Here is a 27,686-nt window from a genome sequence, read left to right as displayed (position 1 = left end):
TGAGGAAGATAAAGATAGGACAACAGGCGAACAGAAACATGGGGGCCAGGGGGAAAAAAAGAATAGGGTTTGCGTAGTTTGGGCAAGTGGATTCACTTTATTGCATCTGAGGAACTAAGGAGATAGAAAGAGAAAAGTGAGATAGAATGGAAAGATAGAGGCAGGGAGAAAGAAGTAAGAGACCGAGACAGAAAGATATGCCAAAAGAGAGGAAAACTAATAAATACAATCGGGGCTGGTGTTAAACGTCTTTGGGCTCAGGCCAGAAACTTGGAACCCCACCAGCAAACTATATTTTCCTCCTCTTCAAACAACATGAAGCAGACCTGCAGCTTTGTGTTTGCTGCTTTGCTTTCTTGCAGATCACTTGCCTCCCAGCGTACTTGGTTTCCTTGCAAATCTCATCCCAGCCCACAATTCTCATTGAACTGGGCCATTGAAACCTGACAGATGGGGGCGGGGGTGTCACCTGAAAGTGAGCAAGGAGATATTTTGCAGTCTGTTGCTGCTGTCAACTTTTGCCCTTTGATGTTTACAGGAGTCCAGTGTGGTTCTTTCACTTACCGCTGTGGAGACAAGACCTGTGTGAAGAAAGTCAATGCCGAGTGTGACCTTACCGCGGACTGTTCAGATTTGTCAGATGAGAAACACTGTGGTAAAGAAGACGGGCAGTAACTAATGGAGGTTGGGGGGGAGGAGAGTGATGTGGATAACTAACATAGCCAATAAACTATGGAATTAACACTGGGTTTTATAAACAACGCTAGAGGTTTTTAGCGAGAGCCAGCGAGGTAAATGCTCTGATGCACATAGGATTCTATGAGCGTCGGAGCATTTACCTCGCTGGCTCGCACTGAAAACCTCTAGCGCCGTTTAGTAAAAGGAGCTCTAAGTTAGATTAATTAATTAAGCCAGAAGTTGTGCTCAAAGATGAAATCACTTTCCCCCTCTTTCACAAAGTTGTGGTATTAGCTGCCACAAGGCAAACGCTCCAACGCCCATTAAACCCCTATGGATGTTGGAGCAGTTAGCGCAGCAACAACCACTAACATGGCTTTGTAAAAGGAGCCCTTTATTGCACATGCCACATCTAAGAACAAAAGAATTTTAAGTCATTAAACAACAAAAACTCCCTCCTCTGGTCTATGGTTCTTTATAGTGAGCTATGGACCATCTTCACTATTTAGATTGGCTAATTTTTGAAATTTTGAATGAATGATTTGCATGTCATGTTTTGTCATTTGATTCTGTTATCTGTTTGGAATGATGCATACATTTGGGGTACTGTGGCAAGGACCAAGAAACATTAGCAGGCAAATAATAATGCTCATTGCTCAGGTGAGCATTCAGATACATTTAAGTTTCCTATTCTACCAAGAACTTACCACTTCTAAGATCCCACTTCACCTTTCAAGAACTCATATCTCAAGTTCTCCCAGGAAAGGCTAATAATAGATATTTTCAGCTCAAAAAACTATAGAACCTGCATTTCTCCACAAGCATCTTATCCCACACGATCCGCTTAGAACACTAAGATCCACCACTCAACATCTTCTTCATGTTCCCTCTTTAAAAATCATCAGTACCCTTAGGGCTACCTAATATGCCATTACTGCTCCTACAATTTGGAATTTCCTCCCAACCCACATAAGGGCAGAAAATAATCTAGAAAAATTCAGAGGAAATTAAAGACGCTTACGAAATCTGTTCTGGTCCACGTAGCATTCTGTTCTATTTAAACTCTGATCTCTCCCCATCCCCTCGGTTCTTACCTTTAATGTGTTCTATTCTCTAAATATTGTAGTTCTCCCCTCTTTTCTTTTGTTTCATTGTACGTCATATTTGTTTGATTTGTTATATAGTCTGTTTTATTTGCATTGTTTTAGTTTGTCTCGATGGTTTCCCCCATTTTTAATGTAAAACACTTAGAAGTAAATTTTAATAAACTTGGAAACTTGCACACTTTCAATTTCAGGATCCCACTCCTCATTTAGAAACTTCAACTCTTGGATGAGAAAAGTGGTTGGGTTTTACCTATGAGGTATGCTCCGTTGCTTTAGCCATGGGCCTCAGCTTGGATCAGCAGGTTATATCTTCTTTTCTTCACTGCACTTGTCCTAGGTATCATAGTAGCTGGACAATAGAGAGAACAAGGAAAGAGTCCGTTGAAATGAATAAAACTAAGGGCTCCTTTTACTAAGCCGCATTAGGGCCTTAATGCGCGGAATAGCACGCGCTAGACCTTAATTGAGTTGGCATTATTCTAGAAGCGTAGCATGCGGTAATTTTGTGTGTGCGCTAAAAACACTAGTGCACCTTAGTAAAAGGAGCTATAAAGAATGTAAGGTTAAAGGCAGCATGGATCTACCATTTTATTCAGGGTCTTTAAGCCCGTTATATTAATGGGTGCTAGAATAGATATGTGTCTATCTTTCTTTCTCTCTCTCTCCTTGGCCGTTGTCTGTCTTTCTTTCTTTGCTTTTCTCTCTCTCTCTTTCCTCGGCTGTCCACCACCACCCCTTGTCTGCTCCCCCTGTCCAGCAGTAGCCCTTCTCCCTTCCTTTTTACCCCCCCCCCCATCCAGAAGCACCTCTTCCTTGCTCCCCCTGTCCAGCAGTAGGCCTTCTCCCTTTCTTTTACCCCCCCCCCCGTCCAGTAGCACCTCTTACCTGGTCCCCCTGTCCAGAAGTAGGCCTTCTCCTTTCCCTGCTCCCCCTGTCCAGCATCCGCTAACCCGGGCAGCCTCAGGGCTTTTGCTAGGCCCGCCCAGCTCGCATTATCGAAATGGGCCGGCCTAGCAAATGCCCCGTGGCTGCTGCGTTTGCTGGTCAGGGGGTGAGAAGAGGCGTCCCGGCAGCACAGGAGTCAAACCGCTGCTGAAATCGACATCGCAAGCCACCCCACGCGCTGGAAATCAAATTCAGCACAGACGGGCACAGCACGGTGGCAGGGATCACAAAACCCTGAGTGCACATGCGCGCTTAGGGTTTTATTATAGAGGATAAGCAGGATAACATATGAGGGTTCTTCAAAAAGTTTCTTCATGTTCATATTTTTGCAGGAAATGGTTAGGACTGGAGAAGTGGTAAGAGGGTGTATCGTAGAATGCCATGTGACTAGTCAGACAAAACAGGGTGATTGTGTGGAAAAGTGATGCAATTTGCTTTTGAAGTGTTATAAATAGTGTTAAAAAATAAAAGTGTGGAAACTTTTTTGAAGATCCCTCATAGTTTCCCTTGCAGATGGTTTTATCCAATAGAGCATTCACACAGAAACCACTCTCATTTTTGTTTGCACAAAGCTCTAGAAAGTGTTACGCCATATTTGCATGTACCTTCCCACCTGCTACTATTGCTCAAGACCTAGCCAGTAACCATTTTTCCACAGAGTTTAACAGTTGCACTCTTCAGTTCTTTCCTGTCAGCTTGGGTCTATTTTGTCGTTGAAACATTTTTTGTCAGGTTTTTTGGTGTGTTTTTTTCTACTGTGAGCATTCTGTCACTGCCCCTTGGGGGTCCATTTTTCCTAATAACTGCCTTAGTTAGGATTTTTTTTTTTTTTTTAGGTGTGTGTGTGTGTGTGTGTGTGTGGGGGGGGGGGGGTTCTAAGTTTTCTTTTTGTTTTTGTTGGTCCTCTTTTGGCCTTCAAAGGACTTTCACACCCAGTCAGGCATTTTTCATATTTCTGGATATATCCCAGAAAAAAAAAGTGTTCCCAGTGCAAAAAGACAATATTCATTATAAATACCCATTCTTGGTGACTGAAATACCTGGGATCTGGTTATGATCCTTCTCATTGTGTTCAGTATTGGCAGATGTCAAAGAGAGGGATTCGTGGTGGTGAAAAGCAATGAAAATAAATTTTGGCCACCAATAAATCCTGCACATTGACATTGAAAGCACAGATCTCTAAGGCTCCCAGAGTTGTATCAAACACTGGGGACATATCAGTATCAAGATAGTATCGACCACTCTTGACTTCAAGCATCTGTAGAAGCATTAGAATCAATCAAGGAAGAAGAGGAATATTCATCTTCATCAGCACTGAGGGACAAAGGTTGGGAATCAGATAGAAGCTAGGGTGATTTGTTTTTAAGGATTTACTTAATGAAAATTAATGGCTACATTTCCATATTTTTCATCCTGTAATCTAATTAGCATGATCTTTCCTTAAAACCAGACTGGGGGGCAGTAAGGTGGACTTTTTCCTGACCTCGGAGGGCAGTTGCAGCTCTATTCCATGCTCTAGGGGTCTATCCTGACTGGAACTGGTGCCATTTTCGGCCAGGAACTTGAGGAGATGGACTGTGATGTCATCGGGGTCCGTCTCCTCCGTCTGAAAAGAACACTGCAGCTACTGCGCGCGGGTGTAGGGAGTGGCCAAAGGAGCATGCCCTAAAAGGCATGCTTAGCCCCTTAGGTGCCCCTTTGGTACTGTGAGGAGCCGCGAAGACTGTGGAGAGCTTTTGCGGGTAAGAATTTTATTATTTTGTTTCTATGGGTAAGAGGAAGGTAAAACCCATAAGTTCTACCTCAGCTTCAGCTGGCCCTATGGATAGACATTTGGTTTCCTTGCCGGCACCACCATTGACTCATAATTCTGTTTCAATATCGGGGTCATCATTAAGTCCACTTGACAGAACTCCTCCTCCTCTACCAATGTCCAGGAATATGGGGCCCAATGTGGAACCCCTAATATCTGTAGGTGGACAACTAGACTTGACTACTTCCTCTAAATTACAATTTACTTCATTTCCTAAAGTTATTTCAGGGTTGGAGGTTAGTGGTGAAGACCGGAGCCTACCAGATAGAAACTGTCAAAAAATTTGAGAATGTTGATTCTAATTTGTTTTTACTTGATAAAAGGGCAACAACAGTAGAAACACAGGTTTCTACATGGCAGCAGGTTTCTGTGTCTGCAGTTAAAGACTTGTGTTATTCAAACGAAACTTGAGAATATGGAAAATTTAGCTTGTGTGAAAAATCTCCGCTTTGTTAATTTTCCTAAAACCCACTTAATATCGGCTAAAATTTTACTTAGAAAATATTTTAAGGAGGTATTAGGATTGACAAATGTGGAGACTATTCAGATACTGACCTGTTATTATATAACTCAGAAAAAGAAGTTGACATCTGATCAGGGGTTAGACCTATTGGTACCTATGGAGTTTGATCTAACTAATGTTCTTGAAGATTTTCAAGATTTGATACCAACTAGGTCTACCTTGTTGATTACATGCTTAAATGAATTGGATAAAAACATGATTATGAGATTATATTTTAGAAATAGATCTATGAAGTTTTGTGGGGATTTAGTATCAGTATATCCGGATGTTGCTAAGGTAACTCAATATCGAAGGAAGGAATTTCTTAATTTAAAGACTTGTGTATTATCCTTGAATGCTTTATTTTTCTTAAAGTTTCCTTGTAAGTGTGTTATAAAGATAGAGATTTTACTTTTTGGGATCCTACACACTTACAACAATTTCTAGATTTACGTGAACAAGGAATAAAATCACGGGAACAAGGCAGGATAATAATAAGGGCTGATCTTGGATTGGAGTTAGAAGAAATAAAATGCACTAAGAAGGTTTAGCTCAGGGCTTCTGAGCTTATATTTTCCTTATAAATTTATTATTTATATTGCCTTTAACTCCCTCACTGCTGTGGGCTAGGAAGATTCTATTGTTTAGTAATTGGTTTATAGTTTATATTATATTATGTGAGAATGTTTATCTTCATCCTATACCGTTCTGTATGAGCTGTATTATAAATAAATCATAAATAAATTTTAAAAAACAGACTAGTTTTAATGCACTCAAAACAGCAGAATTCACTATTTGTATTCTAATGACTAGGATAGAGGTTTCCAAACATGTGCTGGTGACCCCACTGTCAGTCAAGTTTTTGAATTTCTTTTTTTTTTTAATACAATTTAACATGTTTCACAAGAGAAATCTTGCTCAAGAAAAACAGATAGAAACATCATAAAAAGAAATATGCAAAATTAAACAATCAGAAGCATTCAACTATATCTTCCCTAGACCACAATAATTGGGGAGGAAGGAAGGTCACGATAGAGCGAAGAGAAATTCAAACATAGGTATTACATATCAAGAATAAACTTAACAGCTGTTCCAGCTGCTAATTTCTTCAAATCCAGAAAGGCTCGTAACTGTTCAGGGGTTAAATATATATATATATTTCAAACCCAAGTATTTAACCATGCATTTACATGGATAAGCCAGAAGAAACGTTGCACCCAAAGTTATTGTCTCAGTCCTCATTGCCAAAAATAGCTTTCTCTGCTCCTGTGTCTGTTAGTTGACATGAAACTTTTTGACCATGAAACAAGTTTTTGTATTTGAAACTGAATATCAAGGGACTCAGCATATGCAAAATTTGCCTCATGGCTATCTCTTTGAATAGCTGAAAAACCCAACAGGCTGTGGCAACATTAAAGCACGTCTGGAAAGCCCTATACTAGGTTGTATCTCCCAAAGAAATACAATGCTTAGTCACTATGGAGTTCTAGATTATTGAAAGCTAACTGGTCAAGTCTGATGTGTAAGGTAAATGGATAAGTGTATATGTATGAATGTGTAGGGGCAAGTGTGCTCCAATTCAAGACTATTTAAATTTCTTTATTCCCTTCTCAGATTGTGGACTTCAGCCCCCTGTAAATAGAATTGTAGGTGGGGTCTATTCAGTAGAAGGGGAGTGGCCATGGCAGGCCAGCCTGCAGGTTCGTGGTCGCCATATGTGTGGAGGATCTTTAATCTTGAATCAGTGGGTAGTGACTGCTGCTCACTGCCTCAACGAAGACAGGTAAGCGATACAGAGGAGTGCTGCATTATTCCTTGTTGAGACAGTCAAGTAACAATTTGCATTATTTTAATAGTTCTGGGATTTGAGGAAGCTGCTGAATCTTCAAGGGACATCATTCACACTATTCATGTTATATTAGGTCACAAACCCAAGCCCTGGCATGATTCATGGGAATTATTTTCTGTTTCTCATACAAATATTTTATTCAGAAGAAATGTATTCAGAAAAAAATTTAATCAGTGCAACCCTTAAATTGTTTTCAGTGAGAACCAAGAGAACTCAATACGTAAACATAAAGGGCAATTCTATAAACTGGCACCTCAGCATGGTTTGCCTACAGCAACCAGAGGAACGAACACAGAGTTGGGGTATGTGAGCTATGTCTCCAGTCTCTGGGATGCATTTTCTGTTGTCCCTTTCCCTTCAACAGATGCTGCCGTGTTTCCACCAGTCCACTAAGCACCTCAGAGATATACTGGTTAATAAATGCTGGCTTAGGCCAGGGCCTCTTCACTCCCAGTGTTCAAGACCACCAAGAAGTCAGATTTTCAGGATCCCCCAAATGAATATTCACAAGAGAGATTTGCATTCAGTGGGACTGATTGGCAGGCAAATTAGAACATAAGAACATAAGAATTGCCACTGCTGGGTCAGACCAGTGGTCCATCGTGCCCAGGGTTTCGCTCATGCGGCGGCCCTCTGGTCAAAGACCAGCACCCTAACTGAGACTAGCCCTACCTACATACGTTCTGGTTCAGCAGGAACTTGTCTAACTTTGTCTTGAATCCCTGGAGGGTGTTTTCCCCTATGACAGACTCCGGAAGAGAGTTCCAGTTTATCACCACTCTCTGGGTGAAGAAGAACTTCATTATGTTCATACGGAATCTATCCCCTTTCAATTTTAGAGTGCCCTCTCGTTCTCCCTACCTTGGAGAGGGTGAACAATCTGTCCTTATCTACTAAGTCTATTCCCTTCAGTACCTTGAATGTTTCGATCATGTTCCCTCTCAATCTCCTCTGTTTGAGGGAGAAGAGGAAAAGCCAAAAACAACTGCAGACTATGTACAAGATGCAGGCACTGTTTATTTCAGACTCTAATGGTATATACAACCTTATTACCAACCGAGGGACCCAACATGGTCCGTGTTTCGGACAACACACCTTCCTCAGGAGTCCGTGGTAGATAAGGTTTTGCAACAAACAGCATTAAAGGGAAAATCAAGTGCCCGAACGAGTGTAGTGCTGGATTGTAAGAAGCATAGCAATCTCAGTGGAAAAGCCTTTTGCTTTTCGCTTGGATTTGCTGCAGTTCCTTTTGGATTTTTCTCTTGTTTGAGGGAGAAGAGGCCCAGTTTCTCTAAACTCTCACTGTACGGCAACTCCTCCAGCCCCTTAACCATCTTAGTCGCTCTTCTCTGTACCCTTTTGAATTGTACTGAATCCTTTCAGTGCTGGATGTGGTATTCCAGGTGAGGGCGTACCATGGCCCAGTACAGCAGCATGATAACCTTCTCCGATCTGTTCGTAATCCCCTTCTTAATCATTCCTAGCATTCTATTCACCCTCTTCGCCACCGCCTCACATTACGCAGACGGCTTCATCAACTTGTTGACCAGTACTCTCAAGTTTCTTTCCTGGGGGGTCTCTCCAAGTACCGCACCGGACATCCTGTATTCATGTATAAGATTTTTGTTACCGACATGCATCACCTTATATTTATCCACGTTAAACCTCATTTGCCATGTTGCGGCACATTTCTCGAGCGTGTTTATGTCACATTGCAGGTCTTCGCAATCCTCCTGTGTCTTCACTACTCTGAATAACTTCGTATCATCCACAAATTTAATTACCTCACTCGTCGTACCAATGTCCAGATCATTTATAAAGATGTTGAAGAGCACGGGTCAAAGCACCAAGCCTTGCGGCACCCCACTGGTGACACTCTTCCAGTCTGAGTATTGTCCATTTACCCCCACTCTCTGTTTCCTATGCTCCAGCCAGTTTTTAATACGTGTGAGTATTTCACCTTCGATTCCATGGCTCGCAATTTTCCAAATTAGTCGTTCATGCGGATCCTTGTCAAATGCCTTCTGAAACTCCAGATATACAATGTCGACCTGGTCGCCCTTGTCTATCTGTCTGTTTACTCCCTCAAAGAAGTGCAGCAAGTTTTTTTTTTTTTTTTAATTCTTTATTTATCATTTTAAGATTTTTAACAAAATCAAACGTTTTGTACAGAAAGATTATCAGATCATACACAAAATAATAAGAAATAATTTACGTAATATTGAAAATCTCTAATCATACAATCTCAAGTCCTCAATAATGTGACCCAAGATATAATATGAGTGAACTTTAAGGAAATCAATTAATAAATTCTATACAAGAAAAAGGTATCTAATGACTGGATTAAGGAGCTTATTCTATTAGTCAAGTCCATTTGTTGTTACTATTATGTTGTTGTTCCTTCTTTTTCCAAACGTTTCAGCGTCAAGAAAGTTGTAAGTTGAGCCGGTTCAAAAAACACATATTTATTATCTCGATACCTTATTATACACTTACATGAAGAAGAATAAAGAATTTCTGGGTTTGAAAATTCAAATGTTTCCAGATGTCAGTAGAGAAACTCAGAACCGTAGGTGTCAATTTCTTCTGATGAAAGCAGGATTTACACAGCTGGGTGGTATTTTCTTTTTACATTTCCCATGTAAGAAGTGCAGCAAGTTCGTCAAACATGATCTGCCTTTGCTAAAACCATGCTGACTGATCCTCATCATCCTGATTCCGTCAAGGTGATCAATGATGTGGTCCTTTATCAACGACTCTACCATCTTTCCCGGTACCGAGGTCAGACTCACTGGTCTGTAGTTTCCTGGATCTCCCCCAAACCTTTCTTGAAGATCGGCATAACATTCGCCACCTTCCAGTCTTCCAGAATCTATCCCGATATAATCGATAGATTGGCTATTAGTTGAAGCAGTCCAGCTATGGTCCCTTTCAGTTCCTTGATGACCCTTGAATGGATGCCATCTGGTCCTGGGGATTTATCGCTCTTAAGCCTATCAATCTGCCTCCACACCTCCTCTAGACTGACCGTCAATCCTGTCAGCTTTCCATCTTTGTTTCCAGCATATAGCCTGATGGTTCTCGTATGCTGTGTAAATCTTCGGTAAATACAGACACAAAAAAGTGTTCAGTTTGTTGGCGATTGCTTTGTCCTCCTTTAGCACTCCCTTTATTCCATGGTTATCCAACGGTCCCACCGCTTCCTTCGCTGGTCGTTTCCCCTTAATATATCAAAATAACAGCTTGAAGTTTTTCGCCTCTTTGGCTATTTTTTCCTTATAATCTCTTTTGGCCCCTTTTACCGCCTTATGGCACATGCGTTGATGTTGTTTGTGCTTGTTCCAGTTTTCGTCCGTTTTTGACCTTTTCCATTTCTTAAACAAAGTTTTCTTGTCTCTGATCGCTTCCTTCACCTCTATAGTGAATCATACCAGTTCTTTGTTATTTTTCCTCTTGGATCCCTTGATGATACGCGGTATATATAGATTTTGCACCTCAGTGACTGTGTCCTTAAAAAGGACCAAGCTTGCTCTAGAGTTTTTACAGTGCATATTCATTAGGGAAGTCTTGAAAGCCTGACCTGTTGGTGACCCTTAAGGATTGGTAATGAGGGCATAGACTATCTGAATAACTGCTGAATATTGCCATTATTTGGCTCTAACTCTTCTAGGTACTATATACAGCACGGTCTCTATAGACCTTTGAATGGGGGCAGTCATGGTCTGTAAACATATAACTATTTATGAAAATGTATCAGTTTATTTGTTAAATAAATAGTAAAATAATGAAATTTTCAATCTTTATCCTCAGCTCATAAGACATCTAGGTTAATGATTTTACTTATTTTGACAAATTTCTTGATAGTCTGTAAATTCCATAAAATACTACATGAGGACTTTTTTTAGGGATATGCATTTATTTATAGCCTCAAATGAGAATAAATCCCATTGGGGGGGGGTTTCCTATGTTCTGAATAGCATGTACTATTGATGACATTGCCCCCCAAATAAGAAAAAAATAAATAAAAATTTCCTGTAAAAAAAACATGGGAAACTAAACAAAATGCTAATTTTGTACATCCTTCACTTTTCATTGACTCTGTCACTAGGTTGTTCTCCTTTAAGGGTTCATTTATGTGATAGTTATTTGTCTTTACCCAGGGGTTCCTAAATTGTGCACCATTGCACCCCAGGGTGCCACAATAATCTCACTGGCGTGCCAGGGCATATTTTCCCCATCTTTCTTCTGCCAGATTTTTATTCAAAGATGCCTTTGATCTCTAATCTAAAAACAATCTTCCCCAGGCCATAATCTACAGATGGGTCCCCCTCCTATTATACTACCCTTATATGGCTCTTTATCCTATTTTGACATGTTGTTTTCCCCACTCTTCCCTTTCATACGTTTGTCTGTTTGTAACAGTTTATGTAATCCAATTTTATATGTATACCGCTTCTTTAGATGAGCAGCAGCAGCAGCAAAATAATCTCAGGTGGGCCACATTTGGTCCTTGGGATCACACATTAGATGTCCCTTTGCCACGGTAATAACTATTTTTCATATTTTTTTGTATCATATTACCTCATTAGTGTATAGTTTGCATTGAAACTATTGCAAGCTAACCCATAAAGTAGTTTGAGTGTGTTAACTGAACCATTAATGTGCTAACTAAAGGCAGTCCCTGGTTTAAGAACGCTCGACTTACGTCAAACTCATACTTACAAACCAATGTACTTCCTGTGCCAATGCGCTCCTTCTTCCTCCCTTCTTGTCCCAACATGACTCACCTCCTCCCTTCCATGTTACAAAGTATCCCTCATCGTCCCCCCTCCATTCCGCATCCCAAATTTGTGCCTCCCCCGCTCACCTCTTCTTGCCGGCTCCCTCCTCCCAGTCGTATTTCTGTTGTCAAAGCCACAAGCGGCGGCTCCAACAAGTTGTCCCCTGGTCTTGCAAAGTCGAACTCGCTGGCCTGCTGACCCGGAAGTCTTCCCTGCATCCAGTGTTTTCACTGAGCTGCACCAGACAGGAGCTTTATGTCACCTGTTCATTTCGGATTTTATGCCAAATTGTTGAACTCCATATAGTTATTGATTAAAGCAGTACTGAGTATCATGGATCCCTAAGGAAGAAGTGTTTTTCGAAACACAGACCGTGTCGGGTTCTGTCATCTTTGAATGCGAGTAAACACCAAAAAGTCCAACAGGACAGAGAACCCACGGGTATAAAACAGTACAAAAGGAAGTGGGAACGGACAATGAGCACTCCACTGAAGAACACTGATGTAAAACCAACTTGTTTGTATCATAAAAGGACACAAGCAGAAGCTGTGGACCCGACACAGCACTGTGTTTCGGCGTCTGAGGAACACCTGCATCAGGGGTCACTCGGTCCAACTAACATGCCAGAATAACCAAAAACAATGAAAAACTATGGAAGCATTTTCAAAATTGTATTACATTTTTCACTTTTGTTCTTATGAATATGTCATTGACCCTATATATTTATAATCTATTGTGTAAAATCATTTGAAATGGGTCTATGACTGTTATATTTTCAAAATACTAATAAAGATTATTGAACTGAAAAAAAAAATGCTTTCATAGCTTATGAGTGTTTTTGGTTACTCTGACATGTTAGTTAGACTGAGTGACCCCTGATGCAGGCGTTCCTTAGACGCTGAAACACAGTGCTTTGTCAGGTCCACAGCTTCTGCTTGTGTCCTTTTATGAAATAAACAAGTTGGTTTTACATCAGTGTTCTTCAGTGGAGTGCTCAATGTCCGTTCCCATCTATGAATGCGAACCATCCTTTGGAAAACAACATTGTAGTGACCTAATAAAAGTTTCTGAACCTTGTACATCATCTCTGCAGTCTTCCTTTGGTTTTGATGCACAATTTGGCCGCCATATATAGAATCTGGGGGTTTAGTGTAGACCAGTGTTTCCCAAGACAGTCCTGGAGTACCCCCTTGCCAGTCAGGTATTCAGGTTATCTACAATGAATATGCATTATTAGACTGATTTGCATACAGTGCCTCCATTATATGCAAATATCTTCCATGCATATTCATTGTGGATATCCTGAAAACCTGACTGGCAAGGGGGTACTCCAGGACTGATGGGAAACATTGGTGTAGACTAAAGAGTACAAGTGTTTAAGTGACACGTATTAACTAAAAAAAAAAACCATTGGTCTCTTTGGGCAAAAAGATTGATACAATACTAGGCTTATGCTGCTGAAAGGGAATGAGACAATCATCTTTTGTGTCTACCAACATCTCTTTCTCACATCAGCCTGGCGTCTCCTTCTATCTGGACCGTCTATCTCGGCAAATTCAAGCAGAGTACAACCAGCAGGAATGAGGTTTCATTTAAGGTGATCAGGATCATTGTGCATCCATACTTTGAAGAAGACAGCCACGACTATGACATGGCCCTAGTGCAGCTCGACCACCCAGTCATCGTGTCACCTTTTGTTCAACCTGTCTGCCTTCCTGCCAGCACCCACCTTTTCAAGTCAGGCATCCCGTGCTGGGTGACTGGATGGGGAGCTGTCAAAGAGGACGGTAAGAAAAATCAATTCTTCAAAGGAAGAGAGAAGCAGAATAATACAGCCAACAATTTATTTATTTATGACATTTCTAATCTGCCTTTATCAAAGGCAGCTCACAGTATCACATACACAATTCAAATTTAAACATCTTAAGAAATCACATCAATAAAAATCATAAAATTATATCATCTTAGCATATAGCTGCCATAGACCTTCATAACAGATAGTATGAACTGCAACCTATGAAATTCATCTGATTCCATTGTGCATTCAATACAAATGGATTAAAAGATACTTTCTTATTTAAAAACAAAATTTGTGAAAAGAAAAAAGGTTGGTCACTAGTTATTTTAGAAATCTCAGTAGCAATTCAAGTTGTTCACCAAAGGATTTTGACACATTACTATTGAGTAGTGAAGTCATTCATCCTTTGATCTTCGGCCTCACAGTTCACCCATAATCTGTAAATGCAGGCACTGGTTGCCATTATTTGCATAGTTTCACATGAGAAATAGTGATATGCAGAGTAGAGAATGACACGGGGACCATTTACTGCGGTAAACCGTGGGTCACCACAGTAAATCCGCAGGAATGGGGACCAGACCTTTCACCACCCCGCTGGAATGGGGACAAGACCATTTACCGCCCTTTGGGAGCGGTGGAAAGTGTTACTTCTGTGGTAAAAAAAATTGCATCCGTGTCAGACTCGGTGTCAGTCTCCCCAGCTCCTCTTGCGCCCATTTTATCTTCAGGAACCAGCCATGCCACAATGAAGACAGAAGGAACCTAAAACCAAAGCCTGAGAGCAATGTGATTTGAAGAATAAAATTACCAGACAACAAACAGAAAAAAAATAAATTTATTTTATATTTTGTGATTAGAATATTTCAGATTTGAAATATGTATCCTGCTAGAGCTGGTATTAGACATAACTGGGGACTGCAGAGTCCAGGCTGTCTTTTGCTTCCAACTGGCTTAGGGCTCTCTCTCTGACCAGGGGGCAGTTGCCCTAGTTGCTCTCCCCTAACATTATTCTTGCCATGTATGACTAAAGTATTCTGTTTGCTTGATTTTTCTATGTAGCATTCTGTAGTAATTTGGTTTGTTCAGTTTTCACAAAAAAATGCAAAGTCATGCACCTGGGAAGCCAGAATCCATGCAAGATCTACACCCTAAATGGCGAGATCCTGACAAGAACTGTAGCAGAAAGAGACTTGGGAGTGATTGTCAGGGAAGACATGAAGTCGGCAAACCAAGTGGAGCAAGCTTCATCCAAAGCAAGGCAAATCATAGGTTGCATACGCAGGAGTTTCATCAGCCGTAAACCTGAAGTCATTATGCCACTGTATAGATCCATGGTGAGACCGCACCTGGAGTACTGTGTGCAATTCTGGAGGCCGCATTACCGCAAGGATGTGCTGAGACTGGAGTCGGTCCAGAGGATGGCCACCAGGATGGTCTCGGGACTCAGGGAGCTCCCGTACGAGGAGCGGTTGGGGAATTTGCAGCTCTACTCACTCGAGGAGCGTCGAGAGAGGGGAGATATGATCGAGACATTCAAATATCTCACTGGCCGCATCAAGGTGGAAGAAGACATCTTCTTCTTCAAGGGTCCCGCGGCAACAAGGGGGCATTCGTGGAAAATCAGGGGCGGGAAACTGCACAGTGACACTAGGAAGTTCTTCTTCACTGAAAGGGTGGTTGATCGCTGGAATAGTCTTCCACTTCGGGTTATTGAGGCCACCAGTGTGGCGGATTTTAAGGCCAGATGGGATAGACATGTGGGATCTATCCGCAAAGATAGATAGCGAGGATCACTGGAGTGGGCAGACTTGATGGGCCGTGGCCCTTATCTGCCGTCTATTTCTATGTTTCTATTTCTATGTTAATAGTGAAGGGGATATTTGTGAAAGGGAGGAGAGATAGGTTTTGTTGAACCTTGCTCTGTTTTATTTGTGTTTATAAAATGACAATTGCCAGAAGCTTCCGCCCACATACACACGACTGCAGGGCGGCACAGGCAGGCTTCGCCGGCATCAGTTTCTTTTCTAAAGCGCCGTGAAGGTAAGGGGGAGGGAGGGAGAATCTCAGGCCACTAAAGGACGATGAAGTGGCGAGAGGGAAGGGTGGATGCTGCAGGGACAGGCGAAGGGGATGGCAGGTTCGGGGATGGGGCAGTGAAGGGGATGGCGGAAACGGGGCGGTGAAGGGGACGGTTGTCTGGTGACGGGGACAGATTTTCCCCCCGTGTCATTCTCTAATGCAGAGGTTGTTGTTAATATCAAGGATCATAAGGTACCTTACACTACTTGCTAAAAAAACATAGAGTAATGAGCATTTGCATCACAGACAGTTATAGTTTAGTACACTAAAGGCTGTAAACCAATAATTCCCTGTCAAGAAGGGTTTCTCACTCAGTAGCAGAGAGGGATAGCGATAGATGTTAAACAAAAAGGTTTCATGCACTTTTTGGCTTCTTGCATTGTTTATTTATTGTGCTGTCTTGTGTTGAACAGGACCCATCAGCAACATTCTCAGAAAAGTGGATGTTCAGCTGATTCAACAGGATAGCTGTATTGCAGCCTATCGCTACCAAATCTCTCCCAGAATGCTCTGTGCTGGTTATTCCGAAGGCAAAAAAGATGCATGTCAGGTGATGTATCATGATTGCTTTGCCTCATGTATCTTCCCTGGTGGAGCTTGTGGAGTTCAGGTTTGCCATCTATATAGCTTCTACAGAACAAAGAGGGTCAAATTTTCTGATGGTTGCAGTCAATTTGGATCCCTCTTTGCCCTATGTGATATAGAATTTTTGTTTGAGGGAAGCATCTGAAATAAGATTTCATACTTTAGCATAAATCAAAGATTTCTTTTTATGGTAGCCATTTGGGCACCTGCTAATGAAAAATGTTGATCAAATCAAAATGTTGAGTTTTGGGTGAAACTATGGAGGGCCTGAAATCTAGAATCCAATGTTGATTACTAAAGGGGAAGAAACACCGATGCTTGTGGTCATTGCTGGATTACCACCCTGTTATTTCTGCCTTGCAATGGTCACATGTCTATATATAGCTTAAAAACAATGACCAATTTAGAATTTTTGGCTACTGTTGACTAGCTGGCCACTGCATTTCTGCTACTTTACATTTCAAATTGTAGAGCTGGAAACCTTGGAAGCACAACCTCTTGGAACCATCAAGGAAAGAGTACCATAGTCCACATAATACATGACAGCAGATAAAGGCATGTATGGTCCATTCAGTCTGCCCAATGAATGAATGCAAGATTCCAGAGCCTTCCAAAGAGAAAAGGGAAGCCTTGGCTGATTAGCTAGGGAAGGAGACTATGACCCGGATTCTATATAGGATGCCCGTATCAAGCCGATGGGCGTCCTATCCAGAATCAGGCCTAAGACCGCCTAAAATAAACCCGATTCTGTAACCGAAGTCCATGTTACAGATGCCAGTTACCGAATCAGGTTATTGAAGACGTGGTCGATACAGATCCCTTGTCATGATAAGTATAGCAACTGCGGTTGCAGCCGCCAGTACCCCCCCCTGAATGAATGTGGCAGGAGAGATGCCCAGTCCCTTCTGCCGGGAACACCCCGCACCCCCCCAAAGATCACCGTCAGGAGGTTACCCAATCCCTCATGCCGGCACACCCACCACCACTCCCTGAAGATTGCCGGCAGGAAGGTCAATCCCTCCTGCTGGAACACCCCCGAACATCCCCCACACCTCCCCTAAGATCGCTGGCAGGAGGGTGCCCAATCCCCACTGCCATTACACCCCCCCCACCTCCCTTAAAGATCGCCAATAGGAGGGTGCCCAATCCCTCATGCCAGAACACCCACCACTACTCCCTGAAGATTGCCGGCAGGAAGGTCAATCCCTCTTGTTGGAACACCCCCGAACATCCCTCACACTTCCCCTAAGATCGCTGGCAGGAGGGTGCCCAATCCCCCCTGCCAAAACACCCCCACTCCCCTTAAAGATCGTCAGTAGGAGGGTGCCCAATCTCTCATGCCGGAACACCCACCACCACTCCCTGAAGATTGCCGGCAGGAAGGTCAATCCCTCCTGCTGGAACACCCCCCGAACATCCCCCACACCTCCCCTAAGATCGCTGGCAGGAGAGTGCCCAATCCCCCTGCCAGAATACACCCCCCCTAAAGATTGTGGAAACCCTCCCCGGACCCCCTCAATGAACCCCCCTCCCCGGACCCCCCAATGAAAATAAAACCCTCCCAGGACCCCCTTGCTAACCTTGAAAGTTGGCCAGATGGATGGGTCTTCCCACCGTCCATCCAACAGGCCCGCCTTCATTGAAATGAGGCAGGCCTGCCCCTTTCCGGTCCATCCCAGAGGATAACATATTATCACAATCACAAAAATCTTCATATCATCATTAATAAATATACTTGAATATAAACCTATCCAAATATAAACCGAGGTAACCTTTTTTTTCTCTCCCAAAAAAGGGGGAAAAAAAGGTTACCTTGAGTCTGTTCAAAAAATTCCAGGATTGATTTTATATAAATTTATTAAACAATCTTACAACTTATTCCATTGGGTCCCCATCAAAGTACTCCCCTTCGCTACATATACACTTTTCCTAATGTCGTTTCTACTTCTGGACACAGTCCTTAAACACATCTTCAAGAATTGCCAAAAGTTGCTGCGTCAAAATTTTGCTTTATGTCTTCAATGGTGTCAAATCGCTTTCCTTTCAGCATGGATCTAAGTTTAGGAAACAAAAAAAAAAAGCCAGCAAGGGGCCAAGTCAGGAGAGTAAGAACTGTCATCATGTTTTTTTAACAAAAATTGTGAATTTTGATTGTGGCGTGAGCGGGTACGTTGTCATGATGCAGGAACCACGACTGCTCCCTACAAAGTTCAGGCTGCTTCCTCCTGATTCTCTCATGGAGTAATTTCAACACTTTCAGATATTAATTTTGCTTGACAGTTTGTCCTTGTGGCAGAAATTCATAGTGGACAATGCCGTGACTGTAAAAACAAAACAAAACTGTTAACATCACTTTGACGTTCGATCAAACTTCCCGAGTTTTTTTCGGTCTTGATGATGCTTTGGTTTCCATGTCATAACCATAGACCCATGTCTCATTACAAGTTATCACTTTATCAAGAAATGTTTTGTCTTCATTTGCCTGCTCAAGAAGATTCTGACAGATCATGACACGATTGTTCTTCTAGTTGTCAGTTATCAACCGTGAAACAAACTTTGCTGCAACGTGAGACATCCCCAACTTCTGTTAGTATGTTATGGCATGAACCAATGGAGATGTTGCATTCCTCTGCCAATTCTCTAACAGCTAATTGCTGATTAGGGCGCACAAGGACCCTCACTTGATCAACATGATCATCATGAGAAAGAAAGAGATAATGGTTACTGTGGATGTGCAGACTAGATGTGCCATTTAGCCTTTATCTGCCATCATGTTTCAATGTTTCTATCAGTTGACATTGATGATCTTCCAGTTCGTGAATCATCTTTCACTGATTCACTACCACTTTTGAAGCATGAATACCATTCAAAACACCTTCCATGACTCATGACATGTTCCCCATAAGCCACTTTCAACATTTCATAAGTTTCTGTAGCAGTCTTACCCAATTTAAAACAGAACTTCACACTGTAGTGCTGCTCATGGAAGTTGCACATGATTTAAAAAATCCACTTTCATTAAAACTGATGTAACTCGGAGACAAAAACAGATATCAACAAACAGAAAAAAGGAGGTTACTCATGAGATTTCAAGCTACTCAGCGCTGCCTAGCGTGTCTCAAAAGAACTTCCCATTGGCACGCAATTCAAATTGTCCTGGAACTTGTACATTCAAGTGCCCTACCCTGCACCCAGCCCTTCTTCCTTCCCTCCTATTTTCCTTCCTTCCTTTCCTACCCAGGTTTGCTTCCAGCCCCTAATGCCCACTGCAGGCCTCCTTCAGGTCTGCCTTAAGCCCTGATGGTGCATCGGTGAGCTTGGACAGGAGTGATCCATCCCGTATCCTGTTCCAGTTGAACTTGAACCACCCTGCCTCCCCCCCAAATCCCAGACCCCTCTACCTCTTACATTTAAAGCCCTGATGGTCCAGTGGTGAAGTACGGCAGGAACAATTTTCCTATGCTCCTGCCCCATGCAGAACCATGATAAAAATGGCTGCCGCGCATTCCCATGGCAACCTCGTAAAACTGCGGGAACTTGCAGCAGCTAGGTAAGAACTGGTAAGAACTGCAACTGCTTGTCCTCAGAGAAAGAAGAGTCACTTACCTATAGCGGCTGTTCTCTAAGAACAGCAAGATAAGTAAATAGTCTTACATACCTTCCTCTACCCTCAGAACTTTCAAGTTACCCTACCCAATTCCAGGTGAAAAAAAATCTAGACATATTCAAAGGGGCACTGAAAAGTTTCCTTTATAAAGATGCCTTTGAGTCTTAGGCTTTCTTCAGCCTCTCCAGTTTTCCAGCTCTTATCCATTCTCTGGTTAACAACTCAAACATTCCCCCCCTCCCTCCCCCCCCCCCACTTCCTATTGTTTTTACCTTTTATGTTTGCTTTTCTTGAATTATTATAGTTCTGCTTCCTCCCACTTTGTTTTGTATTGTATATGTTATTGTCCATGTTAGTTATTTTTATGTTTTTTTTAATATTAATGATTACAAGTATCCCCTTTTTATTGTACATCTCCTAGAAATCGCGATAGGCGATTAATCAACAATTATAATAAACTTGAAACTAAAAACTTGAAACTTGAGATTTCTGACAACCTCATCATAATGTATAATGGGACCTGCAGCATTCATTCCAATGGATAGAATCTGGGACTACAAATACTATATTCCTTTAGAATGTAAGTTTAAATCTAGGGCTGGCCAAAAGTTACCCTCTTGGAACTGGGTAACTAGCTCCCAGGCAACAGCAGCAGGTTCGGACAACTGTGCACAAGCATGATGCAACATTCCAAAAATTATGCAAATAAGCTAGGGAGTGTTCCCATGCAGGCTCTGTCAGAATGACATCGCTCACATATAAGACTATCCTGTTATCCATAGAGAACACCTGCTACAGGTAAGTAACTACGTTTAATGGCGCCTAATGCCTAAGTGGGCATTTCTATGGGCGGTGCGTGACTTTGGCACTGCTAAGCATGATTCTCCAAAAACTTAGGTGCCTGAAATGTAGGCCTACATTTCAGGTGCCTAAGTTTTTATGTAGACACCACTAGCCATGATTCTGTAAATAGTGCCTAAGCATGACTGACATGTGGCCGGTGTCATTTTTCTAGGTACCGGCTGATTTAGGTGCCATTTATAGAATCAGCCCCTTAGCACTTCCTATTTAGCAAGCGGTAAGTAGTCCTGCATTAACTCCGCATTAGGCAGTTAGGATGGAATTCAGTACATGTTTATTTTTTTTTTTTAAGAACTTGATATATTGCTCACGATTGTCTGATCTGAGCAGTTTACAAAACTAAATGTGTTGGTATGTTTACTGCAACTCATTTAGGACTGTTATACTTGCCATTCCTAATAACAAGTGAAAAAGCAAAATAGAAGAAAAGCAAGGCTGTATATGAAGGAATGCAAAACAGTAATAGGCGCCTACCTTTTATAGAACTGGGCAGGAGCCTATTGCCCATTTAATTTTTTTTCTAATTATTGATCCTATTAAGGGGATTTTGCCAATTAAGTTAGGCATCTAAGGGGCGCCTAACTTTAAGCGCTCTTTAACGAATCAGGCCCTAGGTGTTTCCACTTTAATCATGAACCAGGTACCACAGATTAATATGAACATCAATGCATGCTACATTAAGGGCCCCTTCAGTTCCTATGGGCTTCGGTGTATTTGCTACGGGAGAATCGCTACTGCAGCTTTGTAAAAAGGAGTCCTAAATCTGCAGCTCCCATGTGGAAAAATCCCCACATTAAACCACAGTAGCTGTAGATTCTACAGTGGTTACAGTACAAAGAGCCCTTAAAGTAGGAGTATGAAAAAAAAATTATAGAAATATTTGAAAAGTAATTAAGAATTTAAAAATGATATCTTGATTGTTTAAGTCTTCAGGCCCTTTGACTTCATGTTTTACAGCAACACAAATCATAAATATCCTATGTGGCCCTCTCCTTGAAAAGTCTGGAAAGGCTTACGTTTCTTAGGGAATACAAATGGAAAATCGGAATTACAAGTCCCTCCATGCCAGGACTGGCTCAATTCTGTTGGACTAACCTGGAGACACAAAAATTAAAAAATGGATTTAAAATACAATTACAGTAACATAAAAATAAAAAGGAGAAGTCAGGATGATAGACTGTGTTTAAAATTGGTATCTGTTTCTACTTAAGTTTCTTTGTTCCTTTTTTTTGTAGGGAGATTCCGGTGGTCCCCTTGTCTGTAAGGAGCCCAGTGGCAAATGGTTTCTAGCAGGAGTTGTGAGCTGGGGGGCCAGCTGTGGTCATCCCAAATACTATGGTGTGTACACAAGAGTTACCAGGATGGTGAACTGGATTCAGCAAGTTATATCGTGAAGAACTTTGGTTGTGGTCGTCTTGGGAAACCCCTGCTGATGACTAATTTATCACCCTTCTGCCTCATGTCATGCCTGTCATCAAAAGACTGGCAAAATCCGCCACAGCTGAGGCCTAGCTGCTTGTGGTTATCAACCATTGTAAAATTTTAAGGCCACCTATTACAAGAAGTGGAGGAGATTGTGTGCTTCTGGAAATGAGCCTTCCTTTCAAAAAATCCATGAAATAGAAAATTGCTCAATATATTTGGAGAAATCTCTTTTTGTCCAGGCTGTTACTGCCTGAAGGTATATAATAAAAATGTTTCAGAATACCATCGAGAAGCTCAGGGTAGTGTAAGCTAAAAATCATTGTGCTCATTTTCAAAGCATATGGATGTCTCAAAAAGGTGAAATAGACATCCATGTGCTTGAAACGTCCAAATTAAAGATAGAATAGAAACATGCAACACTGTAGTATGTCCAAATAGCAAGGGAGCAGGTTTTGGTGAAACTGGGAAGGGCCTGAAATCTGGATATCCAGCATTGATTACTGAAGGGGAAGAAACACCCATGTCTAAAAACAAGAGTGTCCTTATTTAGACCTGGTATATGGTATGTCCAAGTTATAGAAAGGAGCTCTGTTGAGCAGCTGTCCACTGGAGGGATAAAGGCATGACACCTCTTTAATCCCCCAGTGTAGGGTTACCAGATTTGTTGAATCAAAAAAAGAGAACAAGTAGCCCCGCCCCCAGCTCTGTCCCATTCTGCCCTCAGCCCCGCCCAACACAAACCTCGTCTCTTCTTCCATTAGCTCAGGACTGCGTCTAGAGAGTCTTCAAATATGTGCAGATGTGATGTGATGATGTCACAACCGCATATGCTCGGAGGCCCTCCAGATTTGGCCCCAAGCTCTTGTCGGAGCTGGGACCTTCCAAAACCTGGACAAACTGCTGGGCTTTTAAAATCCATCCGGACACCCGAACAGTCCTCTAAAAAGAGGACATGTCTGGGTAAATCCAAACATCTGGCAACCGTAACCCAGTGGTTGCTGTCTTCCTCTCCCCTGAAAGTGAAACAGGAAGGGGATACCAGGGTCTATGACAGCTGCAGATATTATGGGCATTCTTAGCAAATAGGAAGCAAGTCTGAGAAGTAGCCTAGTGGTTAGTATATGGATATGTAGACCAAAGGACGCAGGTCAAATCCTTCTCCAATGCTTTTGGTTTTAAACTGTAAGCCCTCCAGAAACAGAGTATTGCCTGCTATACCTAAATATATAAGACATCTGCAAGCCTGAAGTGGTGTACATTAAGGTACATAGATATTTTTCTGTTCCCAAAAGGCTCACAAAAACTAAAGTGGGATTTGAACCTGGGTTCTGAGAATGACACAGTGCCAGAATTTGTCACCGTCTCCGTGAATAACCACAAAGTTACTGACCCTCAAGCCTTGTATTGCACCCCCTTACTATGCTACTGGAGCAGAGGTTGGTAACAAAATACTGTAATCCCATGAAGAGATCTAGCCTCTGCTTTAAGCAAGCTTTTGATAAGATTTTGAATGGACTCAAGGGGCAGCACAAATATCGACAGTCTGCTCACTCACTGCAGTCTCATCAATCATTTCCTTGGTAGTTAATCAATGCTTTCACCAAATGTATCAGTGTCTTTAGGGCTCCTCTGTGCAGGGTTTGTATGCTTATCTGTGAATTAGATAATAAATGTTAGTCCATGAGTTTTTGCTCTTCACTTAGGGTCTGGCAAGGATCCCTGGGAGTTTGGTCAACGTTCAGGGCCTGGCAGAGCAGCAGAGACTGACCAGATAGTCTCAGATCTTCACTGGAAGTCCAGAAGCCATTGCTCCAGAATGCAACAGCAAGAGGGTAAGATGTGAGACATAGTGGGATGGAGGAAAAGTGTTAGTAAAGGAGGAGGGAGATAAAATTAACATTGCTCAAATTGGGAAAGAGACATAAAATGACTAGTTCTAGAGGTACATAAGAACATAAGATTTGCCGCTGCTGGGTCAGACCAGTGGTCCATCGTGCCCAGCAGTCCGCTCATGCAGCAGCCCTTAGGTCAAAGACCAGTTCCCTATTTGAGTCTAGCCTTACTTGCGTATGTTCTGTTCCAGTAGGAACTTATCCAACCTTGTCTTGAATCCCTGGAGAGTGTTTTCCCCTATAACAGCCTCCAGAAGAGCGTTCCAGATTTCTACCACAGCCCCTTTTAACTTTAGAGCGTGCCCTCTTGTTCTCTTCACCTTGGGGAGGGTGAACAATCTCTTTCTCTACTAAATCAATTCCCTTCAATATCGTGAATGTTTCGATCATGTCCACTCTCATTCTTCTCTTTTCAAGGGAGAAGAGGTCCAGTTTCTCTAGCTTCTCATTGTACGGCAACTCCCCCAGCCCCTTAACCATTTTGTCGCTCTTCTATGGACCCTTTCGAGCAGTACTATGTCCTTTTTCATGTACGGCGACCAGTGTTGGACGCAGTATTCCAGATGGGGGTGTACCATGGCCCGGTATAACGGCATGATAACTTTTTCAGATCATATCTGTTCGTGATCCCCTTCTAAATCATTCCTAGTTTTCTGTTCATCCTTTTCACCACCGTTGCGCATTGCGTGGATGGTTTCATTGACTTGTCTACGAGTATTCCCAAGTCTCTTTCCTGGGGGCTCTCTCTGAGTATAACACCAGACATCCTGTATTTGTGCATATGATTTTGGTTACCGACATGCATCACCTTGCACTTATCCACGTTGAACTTCATTTGCCATATTGCGGCCCATTCCTCGAGTGTATTTATGTCTCTTTGTAGGTCTTCGCAATCCTTCTGTGGCCTCACTACTCTGAATAACTTTGTATCGTCCACAAATTTAATCACCTCACTCGTCGTGCCAATTTCTAGGTCATTTTTTAAAATATGTTGAAGAGCACAGGACCGAGCACCAAACCCTGCGGCACTCCACTCATGATGCTTTTCCAGTCCAAGTATTGTCCATTCACCCCCACTGTCTATTTCCTACCCGCCAACCAGTTTTTAATCCACATGATTATATCACCCTCGATTCCATGGCTCGCAATTTTTCGAAGTAGACGTTCATGTAGAATCCTGTTGAACACCTCCTAAAAATCTAGATATACGATGTCGACTGGGTCACCTTTGTCTATCTGCCCATTAACTCCTTCAAAGAAGTGCAGTAAGTTTGGCAAGCAAGATCTTCCTTTGCTGAAGCCATTCTGGCTGGTCCTCATCAGTTTGTGTCCGTCAAGGTGATCGGTACCGGGAAAGATGGTAGAGGCACTGATAAAGGACCTCATCATCGAAGTCAAACTCACCAGTCTGTAGTTTCCAAGATCTCTCTTTGAATCTTTCGTTTTTAAGCCTATCAATCTGTCTGCATACCTCCTCTAGACCAGTGGTTCCCAACCCTGTCCTGGAGGAACACCAGGCCAATTGGGTTTTCAGGCTAGCCCTAATAAATATGCATGAAGCAAATTTGCATGCCTATCACTTCCATCATATACAAATCTCTCTCATGCATATTCATTAGGGCTAGCCTGAAAACCCGATTGGCCTGGTGTTCCTCCAGGACAGGGTTGGGAATCACTGCTCTAGACTGACCAACTTTATTTCCTGTGTATAGCCTGTCAGCGTCCGGTATATTGGATATATCCTCTTTGGTAAATACAGACGCAATAAACGTGTTCAGTGTGTCGGCAATGGCTTTGTCCTCCTTTAGTACTTCCTTTATTCCATGGTCATCTAACAGCCCCACCGCTTCCTGCGTGGGTCATTTCCTCTTAATATATCGAAAGAACGGCTTAAAGTTTTTGGCCTCCTGGGCTGTTTTTTCTTCATAGTCTCTTTTGGCCCCTCTTACCACCTGATGTTTGTGCTTTTTCCCGTTTTCTTCCATTTTTGACCTTTTCCATTCCTTAAACGAAGTCTTCTTGTCTCTGATCGCTTCCTTCACTGCTACAGTGAGCCACACCAGTTCCTTTGTCTTCCTCTTGAAACCCTTGTTGATGCGTGGTATATATAAATTTTGTGCCTCTATGACTGTGTCCTTAAAAAGGGACCATGCTTGCTCTAGCGTATTTACAGTGCTTATCCTCTTCCTAATCTTCTTCCTCACCATGACTCTCATCTATTTATAGTTCCCTTTACAGAAGTTCAGTGCCATGGCCGTCGTTCTGGACCAATGTTTTGTGCCTGTGTCTAGGTTGAAGTGGATCATGTTGTGATCACTTTTTCCCAGCTTCTCTTTTACTTCTATACCCTGTGCCGGTCCCCGTAGTCCATTTAGAACTAAGTCTAGAATTTCATTTCCTCTCGTATTTTCTAAGACAAGTTGGTCCAGGAAGCAATTGCCTACAGCATCCAGGAACTTGGTCTCTCTACTGCAGCTGTAGTTGCCTAGGTTCCTATCTATCCCCGGATAATTGAAGTTGCTGATAGTAACATATAGTAACATAGTAGATGACGGCAGATAAAGACCCGAATGGTCCATCCAGTCTGCCCAACCTGATTCAATTTAAATTTATTTTTTTTCTTCTTAGCTATTTCTGGGCGAGAATCCAAAGCTTTTCCCGGTACTGTGCTTGGGTTCCAACTGCCGAAATCTCTGTTAAGACTTACTCCAGCCCATCTACACCCTCCCAGCCATTGAAGCCCTCCCCTGCCCATCCTCCTCCAAACGGCCATGCACAGACACAGACCGTACAAGTCTGCCCAGTAACTGGCCTAGTTCAATCTTTAATATTATTTTCTGATTCTAAATCTTCTGTGTTCATCCCACGCTTCTTTGAACTCAGTCACAGTTTTACTCTCCACCACCTCTCTCGGGAGCGCATTCCAGGCATCCACCACCCTCTCCGTAAAGTAGAATTTCCTAACATTGCTCCTGAATCTACCACCCCTCAACCTCAAATTATGTCCTCTGGTTTTACCATTTTCCTTTCTCTGGAAAAGATTTTGTTCTACGTTAATACCCTTTAAGTATTTGAACGTCTGAATCATATCTCCCCTGTCTCTCCTTTCCTCTAGGGTATACATATTCAGGGCTTCCAGTCTCTCCTCATACGTCTTCTGGCGCAAGCCTCCTATCATTTTCGTCGCCCTCCTCTGGACCGCCTCAAGTCTTCTTACGTCTTTCGCCAGATACGGTCTCCAAAACTGAACACAATACTCCAAGTGGGGCCTCACCAATGACCTGTACAGGGGCATCAACACCTTCTTCCTTCTACTGACTACGCCTCTCTTTATACAGCCCAGAATCCTTCTGGCAGCAGCCACTGCCTTGTCACACTGTTTTTTCGCCTTTAGATCTTCGGACACTATCACCCCAAGGTCCCTCTCCCCGTCCGTGCATATCAGCTTCTCTCCTCCCAGCATATACGGTTCCTTCCTATTATTAATCCCCAAATGCATTACTCTGCATTTCTTTGCATTGAATTTTAGTTGCCAGGCATTAGACCATTCCTCTAACTTTTGCAGATCCTTTTTCATATTTTCCACTCCCTCTACGGTGTCTACTCTGTTACAAATCTTGGTATCATCTGCAAAAAGGCACACTTTTCCTTCTAACCCTTCAGCAATGTCACTTACATACATATTGAACAGGATTGGCCCCAGCACCAAACCCTGAGGGACTCCACTAGTCACCTTTCCTTCCTTCGAGCGACTTCCATTAACCA

The 27,686-nt window shown here is 42.4% G+C and overlaps 1 protein-coding gene across 1 annotated transcript in view; it reads left to right on the top strand.

The window, feature by feature from the left end:
• TMPRSS6 (transmembrane serine protease 6) overlaps positions 1-22,709 on the top strand; it is a 105,809-nt gene extending 83,100 nt beyond the window's left edge. The window contains exons 14-18 of the mRNA XM_033932836.1: positions 539-655; positions 6,659-6,827; positions 13,190-13,461; positions 15,965-16,101; positions 21,840-22,709. Coding sequence (XP_033788727.1) covers positions 539-655; positions 6,659-6,827; positions 13,190-13,461; positions 15,965-16,101; positions 21,840-21,998 — 854 coding nt within the window. The 3' untranslated portion in view covers positions 21,999-22,709. The remainder of the gene's footprint in view (positions 1-538; positions 656-6,658; positions 6,828-13,189; positions 13,462-15,964; positions 16,102-21,839) is intronic.
• Positions 22,710-27,686: the final 4,977 nt, after the last annotated feature.

Source organism: Geotrypetes seraphini, chromosome 2, assembly GCF_902459505.1.
Source record: "Geotrypetes seraphini chromosome 2, aGeoSer1.1, whole genome shotgun sequence".
In the NCBI taxonomy this organism is placed as follows: Eukaryota; Metazoa; Chordata; class Amphibia; order Gymnophiona; family Dermophiidae; genus Geotrypetes; species Geotrypetes seraphini.
Note: the sequence above shows the minus strand (reverse complement) of the source record. Positions and strands in the feature narration are given on the sequence as shown.